The 19,305-nt window shown below is 41.9% G+C and overlaps 1 protein-coding gene across 6 annotated transcripts in view; it reads right to left on the bottom strand.

Moving 5' to 3' along the window:
* Positions 1-503: 503 nt before the first annotated feature.
* Positions 504-19,305, bottom strand: part of LOC121287483 (ceramide synthase 2-like) — a 62,691-nt gene continuing 43,889 nt past the window's right edge. For all 6 annotated transcript variants that reach the window (XM_041205410.1, XM_041205408.1, XM_041205409.1 and 3 more), the window contains 7 exons: positions 17,547-17,604; positions 15,454-15,504; positions 14,155-14,247; positions 10,487-10,615; positions 6,097-6,203; positions 4,051-4,207; positions 504-2,625 (listed from right to left, as the gene is read on the bottom strand). In XM_041205410.1, coding sequence (XP_041061344.1) covers positions 2,449-2,625; positions 4,051-4,207; positions 6,097-6,203; positions 10,487-10,615; positions 14,155-14,247; positions 15,454-15,504; positions 17,547-17,604 — 772 coding nt within the window. In that variant the 3' untranslated portion in view covers positions 504-2,448. The remainder of the gene's footprint in view (positions 2,626-4,050; positions 4,208-6,096; positions 6,204-10,486; positions 10,616-14,154; positions 14,248-15,453; positions 15,505-17,546; positions 17,605-19,305) is intronic.

Raw genomic sequence — 19,305 nt, 5'->3', positions numbered from 1 at the left:
TCAAAGATGCTATCTTGCAGGTGAAATGTTAAGTAGAGGCCTGAGCTTCCCCCTCGGGTGCAAAAAAAAATCCTTCAACTCTATTTAAAGCATTCTGTCAGTGTGCTGGCCAATGGTTATCCCTCAAACACTAATTACAAACCATGTAGTCATTTATAACTTTTCTGTTTATGGGAGCCTGCTGTCCACAAATTGGCTGCAGTGTCTGCCTACATCACAGTGACTGTGGATTTCATTGGTTATGAAGCAGTGTATGATGGATTTGATGATGAAAGAAGTGAAAAATGCCAGTTGCACTTCTTTCCTCCCATCAGTCTGGACTAGATTTGAACTCTGATCCCCAAGTGTTTAAATCATTGCTCTTCCAAAGATCTAGCTAGAGGCAATGCATAAGGAGTCGTAAACTAACCAAAGTACAACTACAGGCAGTGACCATACAAGATACACCACTGCTGGCAACCTCTGGCCTCAAATTCAATTAATATCAGAACCACTGATAGAAAAACTTTGTAAAAAATTTAATTTATTCAGATATAATTTCAAAACAAATCTTATTTAAATTTCTACTGAAATTGACTAGGTGGTGCAGAATCAGACACTTAGTATGTCAATCAGTACAGGTGTTTAAATCAAAGATGTGCACTCAGATTTTTATGTATTTACAAGCAATGTAACTAAGACTGTCATCTGTACAACAGCATCATTCAGTCTGGATACAGTTCAACTCCAGAAAGGTTAAATAAACATGAGCAAGAGGGTGCATGAGCAACTTAAACATGAAATGAGAAAGTCCATAAGATTATTTCAGTCTTGGTTGTTGCATCTCATGCCCTACAGTGTTCAGGATTGCAAAAGGAGTTTCTTTCAAACTGTCCTGCAACGACCCATCTTCTCCCCTTCAGAATTCAGACTATACTCAATAATTGGTCAAAGTCAGCAAGATTGGCATGGTTTTCAGTATTAAAACAAGATTCCTCTGGGCCCATTGACTTCTTCCCCATAGCTTTACTCAGTTATACACAAAACATCTGGAGACCGAAGTATTTCATGTCTTGAAATGGTCCACTTTGTGAAGATTAGAGCTGAGAAACTAAATAGCAGGTACACTCGAGCATCCTACAAATAAATGCCATGAGACCGTTGCACCACACCCCATCCTGGAAGGCATCTTGTGTCATTGCATCTTTTCACACCAGCAGAGATTGCTGTTCTTGATGCTCCCTTTAGAGAATTCCAGGAAAGCAGACATCGTTGCAGCTCAACACACACAAAAATTTGAATTCCAACTTTTAAAAATGTATTTTTGATGGAAAGTTCATGGAAAAGTTAACCTCCATTACAAGTGATGCCAGCTTACCTACACAGTACACTGGAAGTAAAAGGAATAGTGCCCCTTAATGCTGAAATTTTACAGACTGGGTACAACAGAAACCATTGGCTTTCCTCAGTGGCGGAAGGAGGCAGAGCTGCTGAAATTAAAACTCTTGAAGCACATCCCTTTCCGGTTCAATGTCTGTGAGAATATGCTAATCCTAGTGAGAAAATGTGTTGGAAGCTGGATCGCTGTCATATCTCAGCACTTTGATTGTTTCCAGAAAACTACTGAAACGTCATTAAAAATCCCTTAAATCAGAAGCTGGATTTAAATCCAGTTTGATGCTCTGTGCTCAGCCCAGTGATACTACTAGGATTTGTAATCTGTCAAGGACTAAACACTCAAACACACCCCAAAATACATCCACCAATTCTGCTTCTGAATAAATACATAAAAAATGCAACACTAAGTATTTCAGATGTTTAGCATATCAGGACAAAAACAGTTTACACTGGGGTCTGGATTGTCATGTCAGTCTGCCAGAGAGTTCCTTATCTCAGCTATGCTGCTTACCAACTCGGGCATCTCCCAAGAATGAATCAGCCCAGACTGGTCTTGTACAATACATAGTGTCCACTATGAGAACCACACTGCAAAGTCCTGGGGAATTAACGACACAATGGGGGTGAAGGTGGGGGTGGGGGAGGGGGGCCATAAACACAAATAAAACTAGTCAGTTTGACAAAATCGTTCAAATAACTTCACTTTGTTAATCAGTATTTCAATATTGAAAGTGTTTCCTGGATGAGATCTTGAATTCTTTATCTGCGTGAAGGCCTCAATAGTGATGATGTGATGTATAAAATGGGAACATTGTGTTAAACACATGCCCCCTGACAAAATATTTGAAGTCAAATGAAAAATGTGAAGTTTGACCAAGGTCATGAAGGAGAGGCAGGTCCATTGCAGTAGAATTGTGGATAATTGTAGATTCTGCAGCTTTGCAATCCCTTTTACAAATGTATAGGATGAGTGTCATGGCAGGCAGTTGTTAGTGTTCATCAGCAAAAATCTAAAGAACAAATCTTTTAATAAGTCGGTGCTAACCTCATCCTTCATTACGCAGCTGCCAGCTACCTGACTTTGGGCAGCTTGTTCCTTTCATTTGATTTGCTTTTCATCCCATTTGTCATTTTATTTAGCACACCATTGTGACTGGTCGATGATGCAGACTTTGATTCTATCCTCCCATCTTCCTCCTCCTCAGTCCTGTCACTTTCTTCATCGTCACTCCTTTCATCCTTATCAATCTACAGCAGATCCAAAAAAACCTCACTTAAATTTCCAAAGGGAGATTCTATACTTTAAATAATCTATTGCTTAGGCTATTCATGCAAGATCCCCTCAGCTGGCCTTCTTCCGTCAACTTCTGTAAAGTGTACATCGTTCTATTAGTCTGATTACTTCCACCCAGGACACTTTCCAGTCTCGGATCAGGATGGAAATGGAGCATGCAGAGTGGAGGCACCCCCACTACTCACCTCTTCTGGTTCAGGGATGTTCCGATCCCTCCCCTCAGGGAATCCAACAAGGTAAGATGGGGAAATACTGAACATGATTAAGTGCTGCTCAACCAAACTGGATCTTTGAACTGTAACGCATGAGACCTGCAATTTCTGAAAGATTCTCAATGCCTGCTCAGGGGCAGCCTTTTAAGGTGAATATCTTTTTTTCAGCAAGTTCCTTGAAACTCTGCAAAGTTGGCCAAAAGCCACTCAGTTCAAAACCAGCCCAGAGCAATGAAATGAGCATCAAAGCCAGGTTCAGGTATCAGTTCTTTATTACCCTTAGTTTTATCATTGGATATGAGGGCATCATTTAGATAGCTGCAAGATTAGGAGTGTGAGAAAATCATCGGAATGGGAAGCAGATATAATCACTTCTGTGACAACTGGAACAACTTTGAGCAAAACAAGCTCAACTGGTCAGCCTGCAATCTAGTGGGACACAGATGGAAAGAGAAAAAGAAAGAAAGAGTCAGTGTTGGAAATACACCACACTTCCATCAGGGCTAGTAAAAGAAAAGGCAGAACATTGAGTGCAAAGTCTGGGTCATGACAATGGATGTACTGTGCCCACCATTTTCTGCTCTGGTTCCCTTGGACATCAGTTCATTGTGCAATTGCCTGTATTTGCCACTAATTGATACCATTTCACTTAGAGGTGGGTGACATGAAAATTGTGTACCAAGGATGACATGCGAGATATACTTGCAATGCAAAGTACTTTTTTTTTAAAAAAAGGTGATTATGGTCTTCTAAATATTAATTAGCGATCTTCCTTGGAATCAGGACTCCAGATGTCATTGCTTACAGCAGATCCCAGTGCCATTCATCTCTCATCTAAGAGTTGCCATCATAACTCTCATTTGGGCCTTCTGTTGATCTGTTGTTACACAGCAATAGGCTATAACATTAAATGAAGGAAGCAGAGGTTTGGGCAGTTTACTAGATCACCTCATTCACTGTGGATTTGGAATGATCAAGCTCCTTTTCCAAACTTATGGTTCAAGTTGATGAACAACTGAGCCCAGCGAGGAGAGTTCAAAATCCTGTTGTGAAACTGACCTAACTCTGGTATCCAACCAGGTTTACCAGCCCCAGTTGTGTTGCTGTCAACCTCGAAGTCTGCTCACCATGTACTTCCAATGCATTTCACATGTAGCACATCCTTACCTTCCCAACAAACACGAACTTGACTACCATTCTCAAAATGAGGTAGGCCCAAAATATGTGCAACAGCTGCAGGACCATCAGGAGAACATTGAAAAAATAGTAACCAAAGAAGGGCTGGAAAATCTCCATGGAGTAGTAGAAAGTGGTGTAAATTACCCTGCAAATGATAGTTTTCAACAGTTAGCAAAGACAGATAGGTGACAGGGAAAGAAAGCATCAAACATCATCCCAACTCACATCTATTGGCTCGAGATTCATAGGTGTATTGACATTCAGTTCAGTCTCATCTCAGTAACAGCATCTCTTTAATGACACAGGTTGTGGTGGGAAGGTCTTTATATTCAAAGGGTGGTGGTTGGAAGGGTGGGGTTAAAAGGATGTTTGCATGGATTCTGTACAGCAAATTGCATGCACTAAAGGGGTTCAGCCGGGTATACATAAGTCAGAGTTCATGTGTACAGTTCCTCATTGCTTTACTCCCACCTTGGTCAGATATTAGGCGAGGCAGAGTTAAGGTAAGTCACCTAACCCCACAGAGTGGGAAACAAAACATTTATTGTGGGTAAACCCATAGCCGCTCTCTGATGTACAACAGTTCCACAAACAAACATTTGCCTATCTAACCTCTTTGTTTGGTGCAATTGGTGCATTGGTCGGCACATAAAGAGTAAGGAGAGTTCTCAAAGATACTGACTAGCCCTAAAACACAGATACATACAGTCAACTTTGAATTAAGATTTAAAACAAGCTGTACATTAAACCTGCCCCAGGCAACTGCTGTATAATCAAGGCCCTGATGGTGGCATCACTGAGCTTGCACAGACTTTACTCAACAGCACCACCTGTGGGACCTGTGTTACTGAAGACTTAAGTAAGATGCAATTTACATCTCCATCCCCCACCCCACCCACCACGGTCACAAAGGCTGCAACAAATAGCATTAACCTCTCTGACTCTCTCTCCACAGATGCTGGCTGCCAGGTCAGTTCAATATTTCCAACAGTTTCTGTTTTTATTTTGCATCTTTGTTCAGCTTTCAAGTTTGCGTTTTTCCAGAGTTGTTTGGCCTTAGGCAAATTAACGTTTAGGTACTTAATTACTGATTTGTACTTTAGTTTGAGTCAATCTTTAAATGCAGCTATCTACAGCATTGGCATATTGTCCAATAGGAACTGACCACTGGGGCACGTAAGCTTTCAGGTGAAAAGCCTTCAACTTGTCTTTAGTGTTTCAGATGCTGACAGGCAGATATGTTTTTCCAGCATTTTCTGTTCGAGATTCCGAGTGTTGTATTTACCCTGAATGTCAACTGGAAATTTGAATAACCTGATTTTCTAGGTGATTTTCTCAATCTGCATTGCACTCTGCCTACAGACCAGTCTTCTGCTTTGTCTAAATGAGTAATTTACTATAAGAGATACCTGCAGGCAACCAAGACCAGGGTAAGCATCCACACACTCCAAATCAGAGTGACTGTGGGCGGTGCCAGGAACGATTGCCAAAGATTCAGGAAGGGCACTGTCCCTCCCTCGATCAATCCTTCACATATCAGCATTTGCCAAACAAAAACAAACTAAGATAAAAGAATCTGCATGTCAGCAACATGAATTTTATTCATTGCAGCCTTTTTGACTTTGGGGCTACTGGTAATATTAAAATGGGCCTTAATTAGAACTGCAGTAACACAGCTTCAAGAGTAACTTTCAAAAGGAAATTGGGTACGTAATTGAAAAGAAAAATTTGCAGAGCAGGGGAATGCAACTAATTGGATAGCTCTTTCAGAAAGTGGGCACAGGCAGGATGTGCCAAATGGCCTGCTCCTGTACTGTAAGACTGTTTTCACAGGGCTCCTAGAAAGGTTGTGTCTAGTGTCCAGTACAATTGGCAGCCTGTGGCAGACCATCTCCTTGATCCTGAAGTAGAAGAGTTTCTCATTAGCTTGAATGATAATAGATTGATTTCTCATCAGCACTTTGAACCCTTTTGGACACCCCCAAATTATCCAAAGTAGGAAAATCACAACATCCCAAGCAAAGAACTACTCACACATTTGGAAAGATGATAAGCCGTGTAATCAGAAAGACCACAGCAAAGACCACGAACAGCATGTCACAACTCTTTCGCCATTCTGCATAGTTCAACATTTTTGCGCACTGCAAATTAAATAAAAAGACAAAGGATTCACGAACTGAAACTTGTCTTGGGAATTGGTCCTCAAACTTGGGATTTATTTCAAATTCCTCTTTGAACATTGGCCAATTAAATACTTGGAAGATTGAACCATTGTCTTCAGTCCTCACCACAAACTCTATTCCTTAGCCACTGACTCCATCTCCATTCCTAACCACTGTCTGAGACATGTAGGATTGGAATTCCCTCTAACTGGGAAATTTATGGAACATAATTTCAAAACCCACAAACATGTTTTGACCTCATGATTGGAACTATAAATTACAAAGAAAGATAAGTTGCAGTTAGCAGTACAGGGCTGGACAGCAAAGGGTTAACTCGGACTTTTAGGCCGGAATTTCTCTCTTTGCGGGCGGGCTTAGCCACAGAGCCAACTGCCGCCCGTGATTGGCTCGGCACAATTTCAGGCAGGTGGGCCAATTAAGGCCCCCAGCATGGATCGCGAGCGCTGATGCTTCAATCTCCCCTAGGCACAGAGCTGCCGTAGGTAGAATGAAGCGCTTTTTAAAGAAGTTATAAAAGACATTAAAAATTTAATGAAACATGTCCCCTTATGTGACTGTGTCACATGAGATGGGACATGTTTTTCTTTTTCAAAAAAAGTTTTTATTCAATTTGTAAAAGCTTTAGGAAACCTCATCCTGCTTGTGGATGAGGCTTCCTAAAAAGCGTAAAGGCCACTTGGCCTTTTCGCCTGCTGCCAACCATTAGCTTGGACAGGCAGTGTAAATTTGAAGTTAACTAGTTCATTAATGGCCTTAATAGGCCTTTCAGTTATCGGTGGGTGTGCAGCTGACTCCGGTGCGTGCTCACCGAATGAAATATCGTGAGACAGCGCAATGACATCGTTTTACGTTCCAGCATGTCAGGCCCGCTCCTGAATGCCGAATGTTAAATCCTGGCATTAGTAAAACAAAAAAAAGTGACTCAACAAAAGGGTTTGGACATTGACTGACTACTATCAGAGAACATTGGCACCAGGGAAATGCCATTACCTGCCATCAACCAATGTAATCAAGAAGTCTGATTACCCAATAAAATGGTACAAAGGATATAGCATCAACACAATATATTCAAGGAATTATGCAACTAAGGTTTGCATCACAGCCAATAATACTGGAAATAGGGTCATTCAAACCCTCATTAACTTTGGAGCCAGGTGCTGTCACTGTGCCACCTCAAACAGCAGGAGAACTGCTCATATTTGTCTGGATACATCTTCCATGGAAAACCCTGTATTATTTCAACCGGCAGGAGCTGATGACGTTTGTCTGGACTTTGTGTGGAATCAACTAAATGGACATTGAAGCAACAGGAAATATGTTTTGACATGTCTGAGTTAAATTATTATAAAAGAAGGGTGGATCTGAGTATCTGGGCTTCATTTGGAAGCAGGGTCAGGGCTGGTCATCTTGACTCAGACCTACATTCTACACTGTGTTGGGGATAGCAAGTTTCAGCAAAATCACAGTGATATTGGTCTGAGGGTTTTGTGAAGGATTGGGGTGAAAACTTGGTGTTTTTTGCTGGTACCTTGTAACTTGTTTCAGCCATATATCTTGGTAATATTGGTCTGAGGGATTTTTTCTTCGAGTTTTGGGACAAGACATGGACAAGACATGACAAGCCTGTGTCTTTGTAAGTTTAAACCAAATTGTGGGGATTTTGTATGGAGTTAGCATTTTTTGTAAGTTTAAGTCCGAGTCGTGGTGACTTTGTGTCGGGTACTGGGAACCAAGGTGTTTTAAATTTTGGGATTTTGTACTGTGGGTTGTGGGTGATTCAATAAAGCGATTGTGAATTATCAGAAGAAACTTGTCTCGCTGGTCATTCTGTTCAAGTCATACACTTGTGAATCTGGTGTCGCGAACTTGAGTATGGGAATGGTCTCTGAGAGAAAAGGGAACCCCCTACAGATTGAACCGGACTGCTTGTAACCTCAGCAACTGTTTGACCCTGAGATGAGCTTCCAAACTCACATCCTCGCCATTACCAAGGCCACTTACTTCCACCTCCGTAACATCACCTGTCTTCGTTCCACCTCCGCTCATCTGCTGCTAGAAACCTTCGATACCTCAACTATTCCGATGTCTTCCTGGCCAGCTTTCCACCCTCCATAAACTTGAGCTCATCCAAAACTCTGCTGCTAACTTCTGAACTTGCACTATGTCCTGCTCACCCATCACCCCTGTGGCTGGTGACCTATGTTAGTTCCCAGTCTGGTAGTATCTGGCTGGCAGCACCTCCATTTTGAAATTCCCATCCTCAAATCTGTCCAAGGCCTTACCTGTCCTCATCTCTATACCGTTCTACCCAGCTGGGGGAAAGACATCGGTGTAGTGGGAACATCACTGGACTAGTACTCCAGAGGTCTGCACTAATGCTCTGGGGACATGGGTTCAAATTCCACCACGGTAGCTGGTGGGATTTATATTCAATGAGTAAAACCTGAAATTGAAAGCTAGTCTCAGTAATTGAGAGGGTGAAACAATCACCGATTATCATAAAAACCCACCTGGTTCTCCAATGTCCACTGGGAAGGAAATCTGCCACCCTTACCTGGTTTGGCCTACATGTGACTCCAGATCCACAGTAAAATAGTTGATTCTTAACTGCCCTCTGAAATGGCCTAGCAAACCACTCAGTTCAGGGGCAATTAGGGATGGGCAACAAATGCTGGTCTCGTCAGCGACATCCACGTTGCTTGAAAGAATAAATTTTAAAAAGTACAATACCCCAAGATCTCTGCACTGCTCCAATTTTGGCCTGTGTGTGCCTCTCTGGATTTCCTTTACTCTACCATTGAAGATCATGACTTCAGCTTCTTAGAACCCAAGCTCTGGCATTTCCTTTACTAAAACTCTCTGCCTGTCTACCTCTCTCCTCATTTAAGCCATTCTTTTAAACCCACTCCTTTGACCAAGCTTTTGGTCACTTGTCCTAAATATCTCTGTGAATGTCAAATTATGTCAGCTAACGATCCTGTAAAGTACCTTGGGATGTTATTATGTTAAAGGCGCTATGTAAATGAAAGGTGTTGTTTTTTGTGATGGTCTGGATCTGTCGGAATGTCAGGTGATCACTCATATCTGAAAATTCTATACATGACAGATTTTAATGAGTCACTCCTGTTTCTGGCCTCTCGGATATTTCAAAACTGGTGCTTTCTGATGAGAAGTGAGGGCTGGGAAACAGTAAATATCAGCATAAACACTTGGATGAAGAGATGTGGGTATGGGCTAATCGTAGCCACCTCCTCCTCCCACACCCTCCCATTTATGCCCTCCACAACTCATAATCCACCTTGGATCAGCTAACCCAGCACAGATTTGTGATCATACCCGTCACTTTCCGGATAGTATGACACGGTGCATTAATCCATATAGCCAGCAGGAAGCTTGTACGTGATGCTTGACCATATATTCATTCTGGACTGGTCAGGTTCCAGTCAATTCAACAGAAACAATATTTCAACAGCAAGTTCCAAACCTTACCATGGATTGTTACGATCCCTGTAGAGACTGATAACGTTTTTTTAAAAAAAAGAAATTCGAATTTCCAGTTAAAAGCTGAAAGGATAACATGACAAGATTTCATGTTTTAAGTCTTTTACTTTAACACCATACTAAAAACACTAATGACTAAACACTATTTTTGCAGGTAACTTATACTTTAAACCATGGAACAGAACACTTTACTTTTAGCACAACCAAAAAAAACACACTTCAGAGGTATACTTTACACTATCTTTTAAATGGATATTCATTTCTCCCAGAATCAGTCAAAAATGATTCTTAGCGCTCAAGGGTTTACTTTTGTTCTTTTCCTTTCTCAGCTTGGTAACTTATAATGCTCTGAAATTTCCTTCATGGTGAGGGTATTACTGGAGATCCTCTCTCTAGCACACACTAGGTGAATCTTCCAGCTTCGTTTCAACTCCTCACGAATTTGGTCTTATCAATCCAAACTCGAGCTTCCACCTGCATTCAAGCGCAGTGAACCATAGAGACATTTGGCCGTTAGCTGCTCTCTCTCTCTCCCGCAGACCCTAATAGACTAACTATGTATGAGAATTTTCAGGGATACCTTAGAAACCCTCCCTCCTTCACCATCTCAACATTAACCTGCTCATTTACTGAAAGTCCAAATTTCAAACTGACCCAATCTGGGCAAATCGGGACATATCCTGAGAGACCAGTGGCACATCAGTATCCCTATGGGTCTGCATCTTGTAAAAGTAACTCACCTCCATAATATAATCAGATGCATCATGAACTAACATCACCAGGGTCCCCACCCGGATGTAGTTTGCACAATAGGAGAAGCCAATCAAAAAAATGGTGGCAATGTGGTGAACAATCTGCTCCTTGAAGTCCTGCAGCAGAAGAAAACAGAAGCAATTTATTCAGAGCTAACAGAGCACACGACCCTTCAGATAGGACTTAAAATCAAGTTAAAAATAGTCTATTGCCTTCGAGCAATAAGTATTTCAGGCTCCTCAGGCAGACAATCTCTCCAAAACAACCAGGATCAGCTGTCCCTAAAGTCTGCACATTTTTCACAGCTCCGGAATGCCGTTACTAGCACATGACCTCCTCCTAGACCTGGGTTCAAGTGGGTTTGGATGATTTCTAATAAAAACAGAAAATGCTGAAAATACTCAGCAGGTCTGGCAGCATCTGTGAAGGGAGAAATAGTGTTAACATTTCAAGTCAATGATCCATCATCAGGTTCTCATGAACCTGTTTAAATCTAGAGGAAAACCAAAAGGAGAGATCTCCTGTATTGTACACCTGAAAACATGGCTTAAAAGTAAGTTATAATTCATGCATTTATATAGTACCCAATCACAGGGGAATGTCATACGTGGGAAATATGCCCCAGAAACAGGCCATTCGGCCCAACCAGTCCATGCTAGTGTTTATGCTCCACTCAAGCCTCCTCCCATCTAAACCTATCATAACTATCTATTCCTTTGTCCCTCATATGCTTGTCTAGTTTCCACCTAAAATGCATCTATACTATTCACTAACGACTACACGGTCCGTAAGATGCAGATTCTCATGACTCTCTGGGTAGAGATATTTTTTGTGAACTGTGTATTATATTTCTCGGTGACTGTCTTATATCGATGGCCTGTAGTCATGTCTTTCCCCACAGGAGGAGACATTCCCTCCATATTTTGCAATCTTAAAAACCTCCATTAGGTCACCTCTCGAGAAAAGAAGGCTGAGGGAAGAAACCCAGCCTGTCAATCATTTCCTGATATGTATACCCATGCATTCCTGGTATCATCCTTTTGAATACTCTCTGCACCTTCTCCAATACCTCTTAATCCATTTTATAATATGGCGACCAGAACTGCACACAATTCTAACCAAGGTTCAATACAGATTTAGCATCACTTTTCTACTTTTCATTCTATTGCTGGAAATTGCCAACATGTGGCACAGCTTTTAGCGAATGGTGTATATGTACTCCAAGATCCCTTTGCTCCTCTACCACTTGCACCAAGTAATAATTGACCTCCCTATTTTTCCTACCAAAATGTACTACCTCACATTTATTTGTGTTGAAATTACTTTGTTATTTATTTGCCCATTATGCTAGTTTATCAACATCCTCCTGTAATTTGTTGCAGTCTTCTTCAGTATTGACAATCGTCCCTAATTTGGTGTCATCCTAAAACTTTTCACAGAAGTGAACTAATTTTACATTGAGGGGGTAGGGGTCCAGAAACACAGTCCAATAAAGAGAGAGTTAAATTCAACAAGACTTATTGCATTGCTTCCTATTTTAACTGTCTCTCAGTATTCCCAAACCTTGCTCAACCTTCAATCAAAGCTTGGTATCAGCTAACCAATACTTGCCCAGTTAGTTCCTCTCCATCAAAAACAAAATGCTGGAAAAACTCAGCAGGTCTAGTAGCACCTATGGAGAGAGGAACAGAGTTAACTTTGAGTCCATATGACGGTCATGCGGACTCAAAACATTAACTGTTTCTCTTTCCAAAGATGCTGCTAGACCTGCTAAGTTTTTCCAGCATTTTCTGTTTTTGTTTCAGATTTCCAGCATCCGCAATATTTTGCTTTTATCTTAGTTCCTCTCCACTATGTTTTCCAACCTTCCTTAGTGCTGTACTATGGGACTGGGCTCTTCATCCAGTGTCCCTTAATGAGGGAGCTCTAAAGACAACTTCAAGTTCAGCTATTGGCCTTGCTATAAATATGTATTTAAGACTCTTGATTGCAACAAACAAATATACAAGCTCCAGAAATGTGTCTAGTTCTGAATTGTTTCATGAAATCAGTCAGCCAGCCACAACCCTTGGATCAGCAGGCAATCCCCTCAGAAGCTGCCTTAAATATCTCAGACTGACGATGACAGTTATGGAATTTAGTGCCTCAATGAGATTTTAAATGAGAGATGGAGTGCAACCTTAGTGCTATAGCACTAAGACGTCACTAAGAGCAGCACGAGGTGATATCAGCTGCCCTGGTCCAAGGTGAAGGGTGAAACTCAGTTCCAGCCACTGATCCAATTTTCTGTGTAATGTGATACTGAAACAGAACACCGAAAGATCATTTTATTCCATTGGTAGCTCCTCATGGGGATTTTGATCTATAGAAACTAATCATGCCATGTAATTCCAAACATTCCCTTCCAAACATGAGCCCAGTGCGTTTGCAAACCATAACAACTTTTAATGTGGAAGCAATTCAAAACGGTTTGAGATTTTTTAAAAATCTAGGTCATAGGTAAGTCAGATGTGATGATAGTAGAACAATAAATAGAATCTGTGATTGAGAGATAATTATTTAAGGTAGCTTAAAAAAAAGTGTCAAATCAAGTCCACAAAGAAACTCCATGAATCCACTGCTTACATAACCTTTAATATCTCCACATCAAAACTCTCAGCCTCGATGTCCTTACATTGTAGGAAGCTTATACTAGTGGATGATGTACCTCGCTTGACTCCTCCATCATCTCTAAATTGTCAAATTACTTATCCAACATCCAGTGCAGGATGAGCAGAAATCCCCTCCAATTAAATATTGAGAAGACTGAAGCGACCCTCACCATAAACAATGCTATCTCATCGTTGATTCCATCTTTCCCCTGATAACTGAGACTGAACCAGACTGTTTGCGACCTTGGTGTCATATTTGACTCCGAGGTGAGCTTTCAACCACATATCCACGATGTCGCCTATTACAACCTATGCAACGTTGCCCATCTCCACCCCTGCCTTGGCTCTTCTCTTACTGAAATCCTCATCCATGCCTTTGTTACCTCTAGACTGCACTATCCCAATACATTCTTGGCTGGCCTCCCACATTCAACCCTCTGTAAACTTGAGATCATCCAGAGTTCTGCTGCCTGTTTCTTAACTCACACCAAATGACATTCCCCTTTACCCTTGTGCTCACTGACTTAAACTGGCTCAGAGTTAAACAATGCCTCCATTTTAAATTTCTCAACATTGTTTTCCCATCCTTCCATGGCCTGGCCTCTCCTTATCTCTGTAAACTCCTCCAAACCTACGATTCTCCAAGATATCTGTGCTCCTCTCCAATTCTAGCTTCTTGAGCATTCCTGATTTTAATTGCTCCATTATTGGCGGCTGTGCCTTCACTTCCCTAAACCCAAAGCTCTAGAATACCCCCTAAACCTTTCCGCCCATCCACCTTGCTTTTATACTTTAAGACACTCCTTAAAACTTTCTTCTGACCAACTTTTTGGGCATCTGCCCTAATATTTTCTATTTGTAGCTTGGCGTCATATTTTTTGTTTTATAATGCCCGTGTGAAGTTCCTTGGGAAGTCTTCTTCTGTTAAAGGTGCTATATAAATACAACTTGTGGTTGTTGTAAGATGTTAACATTGCCTGGTAATGGATCAGGAAGTCACTTACCTTCCTCTTCACATCCAATGAGACCCTGAAGAGGAGGGACCAGTAGAAAGCCAGTTCTATCATATAGTACCAGTACTGGGAGGGTAGCAACACCTGAAACAGAACTAGTAACTTAAGAAAAACGGGGCTAAAAACTGAAACCAACAAGATGAGAGAGCAGCACACTGAAATATTTTATAGAAAAGGAACATATGCAAGAAAACAAAACAGGGTTAAATACTGAACCAAATACATAAACTAGATTTGACCCCCCATGTTTCAAGAGGGGCAAGGGGGAAAACAATCAGAAAGCAATGACCGACTGGGATTGCCCTACAAACAGGATCATGGTGCAGGAATGATCTATTTTACATTTTATGCAGAATGCGTTAGATCATGGGGTGAAGTGAGCTGTTGGACCCATCCCAATTCATACACAGTCAGAGCTGTAACAGCACAGGAGGCAGCCAATCAGCCCATCAAACCCATGCCAGCTCTCTGTTAAAGTAATCCAGTCTGTCCCATCCCCCGTAGTCCTGAAAGTTGGTTTGTGCCCACCCAATTTCCCTTTCAAAATCATTGATCATCTCCACTTCCACCATCCTCCAGCAGTGAACTCCAGATCATTACTACCCGCTCTCCTCCAGACACAACATCATGTCCTTAAAAGATTCCAGGGTTTTGCATCCTGTCCTAAAATGTCCTTTCCCCACAGTGAGTGACATTGGCCAGGCAGCATCCATTGCTCTAAATCGGAGTCAACCGATGTGAGTCAGACTGGATGGCTGGTACATTTCGATTGGGGTGCCACAATCCAGAAGCTTTCACATTCATTTACTCTGACCATTCCCCAAATTAAGTGTTTTATTAAAGTCAATTTCCATTACCATGGTGATTTAAACTAACGGCCTATACAGTGACTACTACATTATTGTCCCCTTTATCTGCTCCATAATCTTTTATACATCTACAAATGTCACCAGACATAAAGAGCCTCAGTTTCTCCAGTCTTCACCATAACATAATCTTTTGATGCCAAGATGTCAACCCTTGTGAGTCAGTACCATCTCTCTGGCCCAACTCTGCAGTTTTAGTCACTGAGACAGGGAGAACACACAGTGCTCAAAATGCAATACAATCAGCACAGCACACAGTTTAAACTCAACATCCATTAACTTACATAATATGGATTAACAATATCAACTGAACATGCTGAGGACATGGCCAGTGATAGGCTGCGCACATGAGAGGATGGTTGGGCCAGTTTAAGCATCGCTCTTTGCATATAATATTTACTTTGCAAACACAGTCAGTACATACTTGCTGAGGGTATCCTTTCCAGCACTCCTTTTGATCCCAGAACCACGGTTTCTGTAAACAAGAGACAAGTGTTTGCAATGACTAACAAGCAGATTGGATAGGTGAGTGAAGAAAATGTTAACAAAGGGATTTAGGAACGGGGCAAGTAAATGCGATTAGAACTATTTGCTAGCAATGAGGGTAAATGGCCTCTTTCCTGTTTTAATTTCCATTTATCTCTGTAACTAGTTCTAGATTTCTCATCATGGCCACATCTTTTACTTGCTGAGAAGGAAGATGCCTAACAATTGAAGCATAAGAATTTGTTAGTCAACTGGGTTCATGCTGGAACCTTGGTGACCCCTTTAAACTATTGTTGCATGTGATTATACTGAAGAACAACATACCCTCTAATTTTTCTGTGTAGTGCATAGCCGATTGTTTAAGTGCATAGGCCCCTTAATTTTTTTTTGCATAGCCACACACCAGCAGTAACTTAAAGGGGTTGACTTGAGCAACCTGTGTGGGATCCTCTAGGTTGCTGTGTGGCCACACAATTTCGAGGGCCCATTACTCAAGAGCCCTATGTCATTGTTCAGGATAATAGAAAAACACTCAAAACAGCAGAGCTCTTTCCCTTATTTTCTCCCCTTTGACATCCCAATGGCACACATTTCACTCAAACCTCTGCTATGTTAGTTCACGAGCATCTTCTGTGAGGTGTGTATGGATGGAGCAAGGGAAACAGAAATCAGGGCCACCTAACCCTGTCCTTGAAAGGGGAGCAGCTCAAATACTGGAAGCTCAAACAGGATGCAGCTGGGAGATCTGTGGTTAAACCTGCCCCTCCGCTGAAAAATAAGTTGTCCTGCAAAGAGGTTTGGGAGATCAGGACACCAGAATGTAACTTTCCTTGCATCCAGCCTTTTCTCTTGTAGCTGCAAAGCACATGTACTACAGACAGTCATCCAATTCACGAAGCTCACATTATTGGATCTGCTCACATGGTGCCATTGGGATAGAACAAACCTTACATTCTTGTGCAACACCCAACAGAAGTAAGGTCACAATTCCCACAGTTGCAGGGTTGGTAATGTCTTGGTAGCATTTAACTGAGTTACACAAAACTTGATCTTGGGTTCCATGCCTGGTTTGTCCAGAGCTGGGCTGGTGGTTGGGTAATTGTAATCAGCATCACTGCCTCAGAAATAAGGGGGAGGGGAAGTGGAGGAGAGGGGGAACAATAGCCAAATGGTTGCTCCTGGTCACTGTCTAATGCCTCCTGCTGGACAATCCCTGCATCAGGATACAAGGCAAAAACATGGCACTAGAATTGTCCCCATCTCCAACGATTCTGACAATATTCGCTGTCTAGGCAGAGCAGGTATACTCTTGGTCCCTCATGTGCTGGATAATTGCTCTTTCCTGAGCTGAGGGCACCAGAGGTGGCTGACAGGTGGTCGGATAACCCCCCCCCCCCACCCACATACACATAACCCAGGAGCTGTTGTTCACAAAAACAAAGTGGCAGAACCCTGAAAGGCAAAGTACTGCAAGGCAGACAGTGCCAGTAGAACTGTATCCCAACAATTCACCAACACCACAGGAAGGTTCAACATCTTTCAGAAAAAAGGGGAAAAAATTGGAGAGAAAAACTATTAAATCAAATCAGTGCACTACAAATCACCTGCCACATTAAATAAATACTGCCTTTGCTCCTGAAAACAGGCACTAAAATGGGTAATTCTCTTTCTGCAGCTACATGCAAAACATGTGTTATTAGGGAACCAAATAGAACTTTGAACTAAAGTATAGACAGTTAAAACTGCAGTAAAACAGAAACATAATAAAATGCCTCATGGAAGTTCAGAACATCATCACTGTAAGCTTGTGATTTTCTTCTCTAACATTCTGCTTTTGAAACATTGAGTGTTTCACTGGGATATGACTGACTATCAATAAACTCTGTCATCAGTAGTAATCCAGACTCCATAGCAATCCCAACAAGAGAAGGGGGTGAGGACAGCATTAGGAATTACCTGCCAAGCCCTTTAAAGCTTGGGCCTCTTTCCAATGCAGCTAACAATGCAGCAAACAAGAGGATTTATACTTACATCAAGGAGCACACAGAGACCAGCAACAAAAGCAAGCAGGTAAAACGCAAATCTCCAACTGCAACAGAGAAAGAGAAGAAGTGTGACCTCAGGCTGGGACTCAGAACACGAGGAGCCAGAAGCAGTCAAAGTAAAACAAAAGGAATAGCCCCTTTCATGAGTCTTAAACTTCTGCAAAAAATATTAAGCAGATTGTTTCACTGCCACTACTGTACAAACGATCTATACGCCAGGTGGGTGAACAGTCAGAATCTTCAAAGGACAATGTGGGAACTTCAGTGATGTGAAACAGAGACCACAAGTTTGGTTTCTCCCCCATTTGTGGCTTCACGATTTAAAAGCTTTAGTCGCTAGAAAGGTATCAGAAAAGGAAACGACAAACTCCGGCAATGATTCCCTCTCATTGGCCCAAACCCACCTTTTCTTTCCCTCCCCAACCCCCTCATTGATGATTTGAAGATCCACATCACTGTCTGTCAATCTTCCCATGAAAGTGTGATATCTCCATTATCCTTCAATATTCCTTTACCCATATCACTCTTAACTTTTCAAATCTCAAGATATGCATGTTTATGGTAGGAAACATTATCGAATTGGAGTTACACTCATGTGGGGTATAGGTGGGGTGGCCATGGCAGAGAGGAATTGAAGAGTGTAATAGTAATTGAGGGGTGCAGGCATTTTGGTAGCAGTGGAGGGGCGCGGGAGGAGTGGGGGGGTGGGCCTGGGTCTGGCAGGTATGCAGAGGTTTTGTTCACGAAAGTACACAGATAATCCAACCCACCCACAAAGCTCCAGTAAAACAGGCTGGAACATTTGTTACATAATATTCCACTCCTGAAGGCACCAATTCTCTCCAGGCTGCAATACCCCAAGTATAAGCTCTTATTGAGATATAGATTCATGTTCAACTCGTGTCCTCAGATTCTTAATTAGTGTAGCCATTTATGATAAGTTAGCCAAACGTCGACACATTTTCCAGCATTGGGGTCACAGAATAGTAATCAGGTGCAGAAATCCATAATACACACTTGGCTGGGAACAAATCTAGCATCTTAATACCATGCTTGCATAGATCGGTCAAGCCAAGGCCAGAGATCAAATCTGAAACTCTTTTGCCCCATGTGACTCAATGACACATTACTTAGTGCAATCCAATCAGAAGAATTTTCCTCAACGACATATTCACAGGCAATCACTCCATCTCCAACAGCGAGAGCGCTTTTAACCTTATATTTGGGCTGAGCAAGTTTAAATCTACCTTTGCGTCCACAAGTTCTTAAAGTTCCCTGAACAGATGAGGAACTATACAAAAGTGAGAATTATTGAGGCTTTGCTCATATTTCAGAAAGCCCTAAAATAAAAGCAAAATACTGCGGATGCTGGAAATCCGAAATGAAACCAGAAAATGCTGGAAAAACTCAGCAGGTCTGACAGCATCTATGGAGAGAGAAACAGAGTTGATGTTTCGAGTCTGTATGATGAAGAAGGGTCATACGGACTTGAAACGTCAACTTTGTTTTTCCCCCCACAGATGCTGTCAGACCTGCTGAGTTTTTCCAGCATTTTCTGGTTTCATTTCAGATTTCCAGCATCCGCAGTGTTTAGCTTTTATTTTAGGGCTTTCTGAAATATGAGCAAATCCTCATTTTTGTTTCAGCAAGTCCTGCCCGTCACTCCTATGACCTGACCACCGCAACCCGCGCCCCACCCGCGCCGCTCCCCCCCCCACCCCCCCCCCACTTCATCCAGCCCCCAT

The sequence above is a fragment of the Carcharodon carcharias genome, chromosome 14 (genome assembly GCF_017639515.1).
Source record: "Carcharodon carcharias isolate sCarCar2 chromosome 14, sCarCar2.pri, whole genome shotgun sequence".
NCBI classification, from domain to species: domain Eukaryota; kingdom Metazoa; phylum Chordata; class Chondrichthyes; order Lamniformes; family Lamnidae; genus Carcharodon; species Carcharodon carcharias.
Note: the sequence above shows the minus strand (reverse complement) of the source record. Positions and strands in the feature narration are given on the sequence as shown.